General features: G+C 45.4%; 1 protein-coding gene across 1 annotated transcript; it reads left to right on the top strand.

Moving 5' to 3' along the window:
- The first annotated feature begins 1,901 nt into the window (after positions 1-1,901).
- On the top strand, positions 1,902-13,680 carry LOC117046205 (transmembrane protein 178B-like). Its single transcript, XM_033148017.1, has 4 exons — positions 1,902-2,376; positions 8,396-8,509; positions 10,642-10,779; positions 11,906-13,680. Exons 1-4 carry the CDS (start codon positions 1,929-1,931, stop codon positions 12,148-12,150), a joined length of 945 nt encoding a protein of 314 aa, XP_033003908.1. The 5' UTR covers positions 1,902-1,928; the 3' UTR covers positions 12,151-13,680.
- Positions 13,681-13,788: the final 108 nt, after the last annotated feature.

The raw sequence follows: 13,788 nt of genomic DNA, 5'->3' as shown, positions 1-13,788 counted from the left end.
GGGTGACATTGACTCATTAATCTCTGTGAGCTGTTGCTTCTGGCTTGCGGCCCAGACTGCCTGGGCTGGACTGTGTTTGCAGATCTTTGGAAGCTTTGCCTAAAGTGGCCATTCAGGGTCCAAGGGAAGAGGCCAACCCCAGTGTTACATACAGGATTGGTGGGGGTGGGGGGGGAGAGTACAGTTAATCTCTCCACACTATTTGTCACTTCAGAAATGCAGAGAGAATCCTGTGTTTCTGGCTTTGTTTTGCACTAGCTCTTGTGCATTTTCTCATTCATCTGTATTGATCTACTTGGCATTGAGGCAGTAGAGATGAAATAAAGAAAACTGAGTGTGGCCTCGTCTTTGTCGGCATAGATGTTTTCACCCAGAAAAAATGAGAGCCAGTGTGGTGTAGTGGTTAAGAGCGGTAGACTCGTAATCTGGGGAACCGGATTTGCGTTGCCGCTCCTCCACATGCAGCTGCTGGGTGACCTTGGGCTAGTCACACTTCTCTGAAGTCTCTCAGCCCCACTCACCTCACAGAGTGTTTGTTGTGGGGGAGGAAGGGAAAGGAAAATGTTAGCCGCTTTGAGACTCCTTCGGATAGTGATAAAGCGGGATATCAAATCCAAACTCTTCTTCTTCTTCTTCTTCTCCCTTTTATTGGACTCCAGAATGTATATCACTGGGAAAAAATGACAAATCATGGAAAGAACCATCTCTGCCATTGGTCAATGGTTGGAAGGAACAAGAAGAAGCCTCTGGTCTAATCCCTCGTGGCTCTAAGTATGATCATTTCATATTTCTTTCATTTTCCTAGTCAGGGAATTTGCCCAAAGCCACTTGTTGAGTGGCTCTAGAATAGGCATAGGCAAACTCGGCCCTCCAGATGTTTTGGGACTACAACTCCCATCATCCCTGACCACAGGCCCTGTTAGCTAGGGATGATGGGAGTTGTAGTCCCAAAACATCTGGAGGGTTGAGTTGGCCTATGCCTGCTCTAGAACAAGGGCCAGGAAACCTGTAGCCTTCCAGATGTTGGAGGTCTCCAATTCCCATCAATTTCAACTCGCATCAAGGATTATGGATATTTTAAACAAGGAACATCTGGAGGGCCATATGTTCCTTTCCCTGCTCTTGAAACAATGGAAATGCCAAGGAGCCACAAATCATCACAGCTTCCTGGCATGTGTCTCCATTAGAAATGTGTACCCACCTTTCTCCTTTCACATGATTGCTCCTGGAAGTACAGCAGCAAACATGCCCAGCATATAAAGTGTTTTAATTCCTCAGCAACTGCTTTGAAACTCTTACCAGGGCAGGTGGGGTGGTGGAGAGATGCACTTTGTGCCAGTGTGGTGCAATGGCCAGAGTGTCGGATTGGGACCATGATTCAAGCCCTTGCTGGGCCACGAATCTCACTGGGTGACCTTGGCCCAGGCACTGCCACTCCGCCTGACCTACCTGACAGGGTTGCTGTGTGGCGTTTCAGCCAGGAGGGAGAGAAACAGGTAGGTCTGAAGGAAAACGTGGGCTTGACACGCGAGAAATAAACGTGCACGGTAGCATTCGCTTTCCTCGCTAGGACGGCTTGAAAAATGAACCCAGAGAGCCGAGGCCTGAGACTGCGAACAAAATAAACACAAACAATTTTTGAAGAGCCCAAACCAGGAACGCGCTGCCCTCAGCGGTCTCCCGAGGAGCCCAGCGGAGCTGCCGGAGGGCGCGGCTTCTCCCTCTCCCGCCTCCCCTCGGGTTCCCCGTGCTGGGCCAGTTCCCTACTCGAGGGGCGGCTGGGCCTGGCGAGCCACGAGGGCCTCCTGCGGAGAGCGGGAGGCGAGGAGAGAGGGAGGCTGGCTGGCGCTGCGGCCCCCCGGCCGGGCTGCAGGGGGAGCAGTGGCGGGCGGCGCGACTCCGAGGAGGCGGCGGCGGCGGCGGCGAAGATGGCGGCCGCGGCTCAGGCGCTGAGTTGCTCCGGGCTGCTGCTGGCCGCCGCCGCCCTGGCGCTGCTGGCCGTGGCCATCGGCACCGACTCCTGGTACGAGACGGACGCGCGGCTGCACCGCGAGCGCTGCCGCAGCTTCGGCCACAAGCGCAACGCCCACAGCAACAGCAACAACAGCGACCCGCCCGGCTCCATGTCGGCGCCCAGCCCGCACCTGCCGCTCCGAGCCCGCCCGCCCAGGGCCCTGCTCCCCGGGCAAACCTCGCCGCCGCCGCCGCCCTCGGCAGCGCAGCCGCTGCTGCTCCCCGGGGCCGCCGCCGTCGCCGCCGCCGCTTTGGCGCTGGAATCGCACTGCGGCCGCCGCTTCAACTCCACCGTCTCCGGCCTCTGGCGGCGCTGCCACCGCGCGGGTTTCGAGCCCGACAGCGAGGAGCTCATCCAGAAAGGTGCGCGGGGAGGGGGCGGCGGCCGCCGCGCCCCACAGGTCGAGGGAGGGCTGCGCCGGCGGGGGTCGAGGGCGCCCGCAAGCGAGAGGGAGAGAGAGCTCGCTCCCGTCGAGGGAACCGTTTGAGGGGCGTCGGTGGGATGGGTGCTGCTGCTGCTGCTGTCCAGGGTGCTGAGTCTGCAGAGCTGCCTTCCCCGCCCAGGCCAGGGAGGGAGACGCCTCCAGGGGGACCTTCTCTGCTGAGCTCCTTGGGGCTGTGGGGCCGAGTCCCCGCCTCAGGGCAGCCTCCTCACCCGCTCTCCCCGCAGATTTTTAGCCAAGCGCCAGGTGTCCCAGAGCCTTGCAGGCTTTCTTCTCCTCCTCCCATGGTGGCAAGAGGGTTCAACAGGAGCTTGAAGGGGGAAGGGGGGGCAATTGCATTTTCTCAAGTCAAGGCTGCCTAAAATGGTGGTTATTTCCATGTCCCCACTGGATTCCCTGCTGGCCTAGATCTCTAGGGCTTAGTGTCCTTTCCCAAACGCTCACAATGCCCTCTTTATGCATGATAATAACCCCGGGCAAGATACCTCCTGTATATGTTCCTCTGGAAGACCTTGGGTGAACCAGCTGGGCATGGGTACAACCTGCCAGGGTTTCTGTGGTTGCAGCCATTGGGGAAAGTGATGCTTGTCACAGCTGTGATTGGACGGTTTGCCAAACAAAATGCAGTGCACACAGTTAAAAATAAATAAATGGGCAGGGGGTGCTGTACCCACCTGGGTGAGAGGGGCAATTTGTTTGGCCAGGGTGGGATGTGCTTTATGCAGAAGGAGGATCTTGCTTTGGATGTGTGATTGTCCCGAAAGAAAACATACCTTCATTTTCCAGGGACACTATGCACACTTCCAGAGTCGTGCAGTGTGGTGTCAGAAACCTGGGGAGTTGCCTGTAAGTGGCATTGTCTATATATGAGTAACAAACCTGAATGCTGGGTGCCACTACTGCCACATGGCTACACCATAGCCAGCTGCAGGTCACTGTCAGGTATATATCTCTTGATTCTCAGGCAAAACCTTTTTGTGGCTGCTCTCTGCTATTCCACTTTCCACCACGAGAGGCTAAGAAATGTCCCTATCATTCCTGACATATACCCAGGAACTGCACATAGAAAGCAGCTCTTGCTTTACCCTTCTAAAATTTGGCAATGGTTGTCTTCATTGTGCTGCATTGGACATAGAGTGGTTGAATCTCACACCTTTTCCATAGGATTTCCTTTACCTGTAACAGTTGTGGAAATTGCAGCAGGATGGAAGCTCATGCTTCCAATAAACATGAGCTATATAATATTCCGATGCTGGCAGCAAAAGATGCTTCAGCCCATTTCCTTACATTTCAAGTGTAGTCTTCCAGGCAGTTGAAGAAATTGCTAATAGCAGAGATTGTGGCATTTCCATCTCACAACAGGAAATAGTTAAATCACTCAATAAAAATATATTTCAGTTGTCTGCTAAAAGAATGGCATACAGCACAATCACATAATCAGCAAAAAGTTCAATTAGCAATGAATTTAGAAAAATCAATGACAAAAAAACATTTCCTACACCAATACTTAAAATTAAAAAAAAACAGCAACAAGGGTAAAAGATGTTGCACATTAAAACCAGTAACAATGAAATTAAGTGTTATACAATTAAAGCCTGTTGGAGAAACATCTGGGGTGTTTTAAAAGTATTTATGTATTTTATACCCTGCATTTTGAGAAATCTCTTTCTCAGTGACGATTTAAGGGGATACATATGGAGATGGCAAGATGATGGTTTGAGGTAGAGTTCTAGCTCTAAAAGTCTTTGAACATATACACCAATAAACTGTCTACTCCCTTGCTGCCCCTTACACCTAGAACTGCTCCTGAAAACACCTTTACTTCCTTCAGGTCTCTCCTCAAAACTCATCATTCCAGGAAGCCTTTGGAACAACTCATAGCCTATTGTGTAACTAAGCCAAAGCACATGTAATTAAAATAATAGCATGCCCTATCCTAACCTCTGGTTTGCCCCTTCTGTTAAGGCTTCACGGCGTGTTTTTTAGGTTGTGAATGTCATTGGGTTGAGAACCTGTCAAAACTCTTCTTTGTGAAGCCTGATGTCCATGAATGGTGCTATATAAAATAATTATTATTTTGCTAACCTGGTGTTTCTGATCCTGTATCATAGCTAAGATATAGATGTGGATTCTCTTTACAGAACCCATTGTAACGTCACCAGCTGCTTTCCTGCATTTAATTCACTAAAATCCATCTTCTGCATTTTTATGTTTCCATGCTGAAAGCAGTTCAGTTACTTCATTATAGTAATTAGTATTGTCGTGGATCATGCTGTTTTACATCTCTTTGATTCTCCCTCCTCCACTTTGGCCAAAGGCCTTCTGCTCCCACTGTTATTTCCAGAAGGATTGAAAACAAACTCTGTTGCTTGTTCTCTAACACTGTTTTCAGCGTGTTCTCTCTTTTGTGAAAAGTTAATTCATGTCAGACTATGGGGCTACAATCCAAGACAGAGCTAGTTTTGGGTAAACCCATTAAACTCAGTGGCATTAAGCATGCCCTTGTGTTGGATTGTGGCCCAAATGCCTTCCTGGGTTCCTATGGCTTGGAGGGCCGGCATCCTTCCTGGCTAGTATGCCTTCAAAAATAATTATTCCCAATACATAGTCATGGTCTTGTATCCTTTGCCATAATTAATATTTTTCTATGTATGGATATATTTGCACATAAAAGAAAACGGCCTTGTTTTTTCAGGTTGCAATCCTATATTCACTTACCTGCAACTAAGCCCCATTGACTGCATTGGGATATACTTCTGAGTAGATATGTATGGTATTGCACTGCAAATTACTTCTTCTGGTCTCTTTTCCCTATCTTCCGTTTCCATGTCAGTTCCTCTATAAACAACAATACCTATTCAAAGTAATGAGCTCATGTGTGTGTCTCATCATGTACTTATAGTCAGTAGAGCAGTGTGCCCCAAACTTCTGATGGCTCAGACACTTAAAAATAAATAAATCAATAAACTTGAAGGCATACTTCATTCTTACATTTGAAAAGGCTTCTAAGCAGCAACACCTAATGATTTCTGACCACTTGTGCAATAGAAATGCACTTGTGCAGCAGGACTTCCAATTTCTCTTTTACCCCCTCCAGCTCTCCATCTATTCTGGAAGATCTCTCTAGATTTTGAGCACATGTGGGGCTGCAGGGGGAAGTAGAGGAAACTTAGATCTCATCCAAGGCATGTAAGAATAAGAATTATCTCTCTTCAGAGTAGCCCTCCTAGGTATGCCTGTGACTCACTGTTCTGAGTGTGCCTCTTTAGAGGGCAGGGTAATTCTGTTACATCTCTGCACCAGGAGTAAATGAAAGAGCCACTCGCACTTGGTGCAGAGACCTGGAAGAATGATCTGCCTGCATTGGAGGCTGCTGGGATGAAGGAGACAAGACTGGAGTAGTGGATCAAGCAGTGGGAAGCCTCTTCTGTGATTGGGTCCCTTGAGCTGACATGATAATCTTTATTTGCTTCTTAATGCACAGGTCCTATTATAGGAGAAGATATAAGAGGTTATATAGGCCAGTTCATTTGTCTATCTAGGCTGGTGTTTTCTACTCTGGCTGGTGGTGGTTCTTCTTTGGGATCACAGGCACAAGGCTTTCCCTGATTCCAGCTCTTTTTTTAAACTAGAGATGCCAGAGATTGAACCTGGGATTTCTGTATGCAAGGCATGTGATCTACCACTACATTATGACTGGAGATAAATGTCTCCTGTTCTGCTGTGCACTACTGAAGTATATTTCTTTAAAAGCTTTAGTTTATTCACGGTGAGCATTGATGCAACCATCATTTAAACTTCTGCTATTTAAATGCAATGCATCAATTTTCTGTGACAGTTCCCACTTGTGACAAACTGGCAAGGATTAATTTTTACCAGTTTGAACTATGAAATATATGCTTTTTAACCACTAAGGGGGGAAATGCAACCCTGTTTATTCTTTTTCACAATTTTCTTCAAGCTCCCAAAAGTGAGTTTTTAAATATTATATATATATATATATATATATATATATATATATATATATATATATATACACACACACACACACACACAGAGAGAGAGAGAGAGAGAGAGAGAGAGAGAGAGAGAGAACTGCTTGTCACAAAGCAATAATTTTTTCCCCAATATAAAAAGTAGGTTTGCAGAGACTACCTTGGATTTGATGTCTCAATAAAGATAGGGTAAGAAACTGATACTCCCTAATCTCCTAAAGCAGGTGAAAATCAGTTTAATACATTTAAGCACATATTTGCCTTGTCCTATGGCTAAGCAGTTAATTATAAATACAATGAAAATGCAGGAAAGAGAAGTTCAGTTATTTAAATCAAATCTTTAAAGAGCTCTAACAAGTGATAACAGAATCCCCTGGGAGCCTACAGAAGACACCAGAAACTGACTTGAGTTGGGGGTCTATCTGAAAGACGCAATTCACTGTTATGATGATAAAATCATGAATTGATAACTCTTTGGTTTGGCTCTATAATATTCCATAGCACAAACTAATTTGGAAAGGCCACTTAAGGGTGATATAAGAGGAGGGACTTATGGATTACGTTGTGGAGAGGTTGCCTCTATTTAATGGAGATGAACAGTGATTCAAAAGGCCACAGTCACAATATTCATTCTAATTTTTTTCTTCACAGTTTTCATCCTGTTATTTTTTTTAGAAACTTCAGGTCCCATTTCAGCTTCTCCCCATTTCTTCCATAGTAGAAATAATCTTGTTCTGCTATTCTGTTCCTGTCCACTATAACGAGAACATCAACCTAGAAAAGAATATATTACTATAGGTCCTGCTGATTATGTGATGCCGTACTTTAATAATAATGAAATGTGATACTGTAATTAGTAATAAACACAACAGTAATAACTATAATAATAATAGTAAACACAATACATCATAATTCTGAATATTAAAAGTGCTTTACATATATTATCTTTTTGCAATCCTTACAACACTATAAATAGGATCAGTATTGTTGATCCCTTATTGCAGATGCCGGGCTTTGGTTGGGAACCAGTGGTTTGCCTAATACTTTGTACTGAATTTGTGGCAGAGGTGAAATTCAGTGATACGGTTCACATTGAATCAGTGCTGGATTTACTTATAAGCTAAACAAGCTATAGCTTAGGGCTCCAGTCTCTTGGAGGCCCCCAAAAAAATTAAAGGAAAGAAAACTGGATGTACATTTCCAAAATATAAGATAAAAAACAAATAAAATAAAACCTACATACAGCAACAGTGTTTTTTGTTGTGTAGGCTCCTATGATGTAATGGCCCCCGGCTGCTAGCCTGCTCCCTAAAATATCACATATAAAGGGCCCCATTACCTTCAGTAGCTTAGGGCCTCATCAAACCTAAATCCGGCCCTGCATTAAATGATGGCTTAGCATTATGAGTACAAACTAAAGCAAGCCCTTCTCCTCTTTTCCTCTGCTGTGACCACAAAGAAAAGATTAGCAGCTTCTGTTTATGTTTTAGATTAGCCAGTTTCGTGTTACATCAGAACTGTTTACTATGGTTAATCTGAACTATGGTCAGTGAAAACAAGCCTGCTTCATAAACTATGGCTTGAAAGTGGCTTGTTTCCACTAAACATAGTTAAGAATAACTGTAAATTGCCTGTGTTGACTTGGCAAGCTGAGGTTAATCTAAATGGAAGCAAAAGCTTCTGAACCTGTAACCACGGTGAGTAGGAAGGGGGAGTCTGCAAGCTTGAGGCTCGTTTCATAACAATAAACTACGCTATGTTTCAGCATCATGCCTGGGCTAGCCAAGTGATTTCTTGATTTGCAGCTCAGTCGCTTAACCGGCATGCTGCACCAGATACAGCAAAGACTTAATATAGTTTAGGAGGCAGTAAAGGGAAAGCAACGTCAATAAAGCCTAACGTCAGATATATAGTGTTTCTGTTTGTCATTTTTTTCTCTTTCAGGAGTCATACAGCGTTGCACATCTGTGAAGTATCACTACACTTCATCTTCCCTGCCACGCAACTTGCCTGTCAATATTACCAACACTATCCGCCAGGATGAGTGGCATGCCCTCCGTGAGTATCCGAAGCACTCGCTGAACATAGTTCTTTTGTATCTTTGTTACCAGAATTGATCGAAATTCAGGAGGATCACATGTACCTCCTGGAACTGTACTGCTTCAGAATGCAAGTGGGGTAAATCACACATTTGAATATTCCTGTTGAAAGCATCATGAACATGAAAGCTAGCATATCAGGGAGCCTTCTTCTTGACACACTAGCTTTCCATGTACATCGTCTTTTTGATGCACAGGAGTAAACAAATACTTTCTGAGCCCACCCAAGACCACCATGCCTTCTATTCATTTATTTTAGCCTTGAATTTTACCTGCTATTGGCTCCAATAGGAGGGCTTTTTTGAAGCCTAAATGCAGTGTTTTGTAGAGGGTCACAGCTGCTGAAAACACTTCCCACACTGCAGTTAGGCTAGGAAAAAGCCTCCTAAAATAGGATGCTTTTTTCATGCAAAACTGCAGCTGCTGGCAGGAAGGTTACATTGAGAGAATGTGTGTGTGTGTGTGTGAGAGAGAGAGAGAGAGAGAGAGAGAGAGAGAGGGAGAGAGGGAGGGAGGGAGGGAGGGAGAACTGAATGAAAGAACAAATGGTGTTACCCACTACTAACTCTGACCCTGCCCACTTGGACCACATTTGCTTTCAGTTGGACCCAACCAATGCTGGTGTGAAGTTCTCCCAGCATTTTCTCAGGCAGGCAAAGAAATTGAACTGAGCAGCTTTGCACTGGAACAATGTTTTGGGTGCTGATGTAACTGAGGTGCTGCGTATATTACTATTGGATTGCAAGTTTACTACTGTGGAACTGAAAATAGCTTGGAGGGGATCTGAGTCAGCCAGTCCTGAATTTTTTTTGAAATGGTCAAGTAGGCAGTGGCGGAGGAAGGGGGTGCGTGGGGTGCGGTCCGCCCCGGGTGTCATCACTGGGTGTGTGTGTGACAAAATGACAAAAATATGAGGGTTTTTATGGGCTCACAAAACTTTTTAGTTCAGTCAACAAATGTAATGAAACGTGGCTGACACTGGGCGCCACACCGCGAGGGCCGGCACTTACCGCAGGGCCTGCAACGTGCCCAAGCCACGTGTCTCTCCTGGGAGTGATGTGGTGGCTTGGGCGCCTGCAGGCTCCACGCTGCCTGAAATGACAGTGTGGGACTTGCGTCTGCCCACCGCCTCTCCCTCAGCTGCCCTATAGCTGACAGGGAGGGGCAGAAAGGCTCCATGCCGCATGCCCCACCCCTGGCTGAAGGACACGTGGGCCGCACCCAGCACCCGAGCAGCTAGCTACACTGTTGCATGTAGGATGACTGCTTTTTACATTGTTATATATTCCTAAAGCCAGAAGGGATCAAAATGTCATCTATGCCCCAAATTAAGGTCTCGTCCCTTTGTTCAGGGCTTTCCTACATTTGTGCTCCAAACTGGAACCCCCTTACAATGCTAAATGCTGCCATTCAACAGCTGGTTCCCCATATAGCTTTCCTTTCTGGTGGTATCATACCTTGTACTTTAATTACTATTTTCCTTTCTTCACTGCCATTCCTGCTCCTTGGTCAAGCCCTACCAACCCACTAGCCATATGCTAATGTGTATCTAACCCTTTCCTCTTCATTGCCTAATTTCATGGACACTTTTCTAGACTTCTTTGAGGACACAAGTCAATAGCAACCTAGCTTGCTCCTGTAACAGCACCACATCAGCAGTCTATGTGTAACCCAGGAGCACATCATGCTTCCGAGTGGGAGCCTGATGGCATGGATAGTCAAAGCCTCTTTATGTGCTTTCTCGTAGAGAGCCATAAAAGGTACAAAATAAAAAAGCGCAGTGTAAACCACTTGTAATAAATATACAAGGCGGCAAATTTTCACAATCTGGCTCATTTTCCAAAGTGATTATTTTCTTGACTTGGGGGTTGTTACAGAAAGGCTTGCTATTTTTAGGAAGCTCTGAGACTTTGCCTTCTTAAATGCATTATAAGATTTCACAAGATGGAAGCACTCGTATTCATGGATCACTGATGCAAATGTGAGCCTCCACCTCTGATTTCCCCTGCTGTCTCCAAATTACTCTTCACAGACTCTTTTCTCTCTCTCTTTTCTCCATCTTCTTTCTTCCTTGCACCAACACCCCCTCAGATCTGCGGAGAATGACAGCTGGCTTTATTGGTATGGCAGTTTCCATCATTCTCTTTGGGTGGATCATTGGTATGCTGGGCTGCTGTAAACAGCATGAGCTCATGCAATATGTAGCTGGACTGCTCTTCCTTATGGGAGGTGAGAGTTCTTTTTACTTTGTAGACTGAGAGCCATTTTCTGAACAAATGCATTTGGTATTCTGCCCTATATGTAATGAATTAAAGCTGGGGGGGGGGGAGAGACTGGGCTCACAGGACAAGAACTAGGGAACAGGTGATATAATTGTTTGGACTGTCTCAACGAACTTAAAATGTGTGATAAAACTTTCAAATGACAAAAAAGAGGGGGATGGAAACAGATGGTACTTACCCAGTTCTTGGACCAGTTCTACCCTGTATAGTGGGAAACCCCCATGAAGGATTTTGACAGATGGGTGGGACAACCAACCTGTCATTTATGTGGTATATTCATGTGGTAGCATGTGATTGACCAGTGGGTGGCGCTGACCATCTGTCAAATACTGATAAGGGTCTGGCGCAACTTCTTTCCAGTAGCACCTTAGAGACCAACTAAGTTTGTTCTTGGTATGAGCTTTCGTGTGCATGCACACTTCTTCAGATACTCATACCAAGAACAAACTTAGTTGGTCTCCAATGATTTTATTTATTTATTTTGTTTCGGCTATGGCAGACCAACCTGTAACTGAAAAAAGTTCCTCACCCTTCTGTATACCCACTGCTGTGCTTGTAGCTGTGCGACTGGCTACTTCATATGTGTGCTAGTAGAATATTGTATTTTTATTTTTATTTATTTAACTGGTTTTAGGTGAAGCCAGAAACCCTCTAATGTTTTTTATGCATTTTATAAATTTATATCCTGCTCTTCCAAAGGAGATGGTTTTCCGTTTCCTTGTACAGTACAACATGGAAAGAGCAGCATAACCTTTATAGAGAGAAAAGCAGCTGATGAGGAAGAAGGTATTCAAAACAGATTTTTTTTCCCTGTAGAGATCAAAGAGCGAGGTCAAAACAAATGTGAAAGCATAGTTCAGATTTGACAGTAGCCTGAAAAGGAAGGGGCAGGAAAAAGGCCGATGAATCTGAGATTCAGATGCTGTGGATAATAGGCTGTGCAAGTTTGTTTCCTTCTACAACAAAATCCCTCAAGTTACAAAAAATGGGAGAGTTTACAGATTTGAGGCAGCTCTTTGCAAGGAAGCTAAGAAACATTGGCTTTATCTTTATCTTTCTTCTCCTTTTTTCAGGTACCTGCTGCATCATCTCCCTTTGCACATGTGTGGCTGGGATAAACTTTGAGCTGTCTCGTTACCCTCGCTATGTCTATGGGTTACCAGAGGACATCAGTCATGGCTATGGCTGGTCCATGTTCTGTGCTTGGGGAGGCTTGGGACTGACACTTCTGGCAGGATTCTTATGCACATTGGCACCCTCTCTCAATAGCCCCCGGACTGTTGTACAGAAACCCAGACAGGAAAATGGTACTGTGTGATGAGAAGGGAGCAAAGGACTCTAGCAAGCACAGGCCAGGCCAGGTCCGGCAGTGGGTTACTGCCAATAGTGGGGGCATCTGAAATTCATAAAGAAGGGAGGTTCCCACTGCAAACAAACGAAGGAATTCAGCTGCTATGTCGAAGACTTGGGGGGGGGGACCCCTCCCTTCCTTTGATTCTTCAGCCTGCCTGTCTGATACAACCAACCAAATCAGGTTAATTCTTTATTCCTGGCTTGCCTAAAGGGAACTTTTCTGTTAAATAGGGTGTATTGCTGTAGGATCTGTGTACCATTTAAGCTGAATCAGATTTCTGCTAGGAGCAGAAGCCACTGTGAATTCCCTTTGGCATCCTTGTGACTCCAGGGAACTCCATTTCCAAGAATCTTTGAGGACCAGTCAGAGGTAAAGACCAAAGGGAAGTCCAGCCAGTCTCAGTATTCATAGAATCATAGTTGGAAGGGACCCCGAGGATCATCTAGTCCAACCTGAATATGCAGCCGTCCCACAGAGGGATTGAACCCGCAACCTTATCAGCACCACGCTTTAACCAACTGAGCTATCCTATTGATTCTCTTCTGCAGCAGAGACCTGATGCTGTTACAGGCTTAACACAGCCTACTGCTTCAGCCTTTGACACCAGCTTAAGTGGGGGCTTTATAGACATTCAGACAGGAACATTAGCAAGTTCTTCCTCTGGACCACACAGTATCTAACCTATGCCAGTTCTGGAAGCCAAATATGTATAGCAGTAGCTCATGAAAGGTTACTTCTGGGATAACACGTAGGGAGTTAGAGCAAGCAGCAAATAAATGAGACTTCAGTGCTTGAGGAATTCTTCCACAAAGGCACCAGGCCTGAGTTAGCGTCAAGATAACTCACACTTGCATACAGAAAAGCATTTTTGGGGATGGCAGGGATGGCTGAACCTAATTAAGTTATTTAGTCACTTGTGATATTCCTGCTTGAAGTAACACAAAGAACAAAACAACAGGTTTCTGGGTGAGGCCAGAAAGTGGACCAGGGCTCCCATCCTAGAAATGATGTTGTCATAGCAACTGCTGTAATAGGCAAATGAGATCTGCAAGCTGCTTCAAATCGTTCCAGGCTGAGTGTAGAACTTTACCATTTTGGATAATGAGCACAGAAACTTGAAAAGACAGCCCACTTGGTAGCATCCTCTTCTAACAGAAAAGGAAGCACTTTTTATTAAATGGACTCGGTACGCACGTGAACAACGAGAGCTGGGCCTAACTCAGGAACATCAACAATGGTGCTGAAGGGGAGGAACTGGTCTTTCCTCATTGTACTCCTTTTCTGTCTCCTCAAAAGACTACACAGAAGCCTTTTTTGGAGGGCTGTTTACATTGTATTTTTAAGTGGCATGTAATTAATAACTCAGTGCTAAAGTCAATGTATTCATGGAAAGTGTGATTTTTAAATGGAAGTTGTAAGTTTCAAGAGGCATTAAATTAAAAGGCTTGGTTCCAGTGAGAGGCTGGAGATTCTCAGCCTTTTGGATCTCATTAAGAGAGGTTGACATTAATTTTCTGCACTTCTACACAACCACAACTGCTGGAGAAACCCTGTCATGCAGCTGACGATACAGGGAGACAGGAATGTCACTTATTTTAGCAG

This window comes from Lacerta agilis, chromosome 1 (assembly GCF_009819535.1).
Source record: "Lacerta agilis isolate rLacAgi1 chromosome 1, rLacAgi1.pri, whole genome shotgun sequence".
In the NCBI taxonomy this organism is placed as follows: Eukaryota; Metazoa; Chordata; class Lepidosauria; order Squamata; family Lacertidae; genus Lacerta; species Lacerta agilis.
This window is presented reverse-complemented; position numbering and strand designations above follow the sequence as displayed.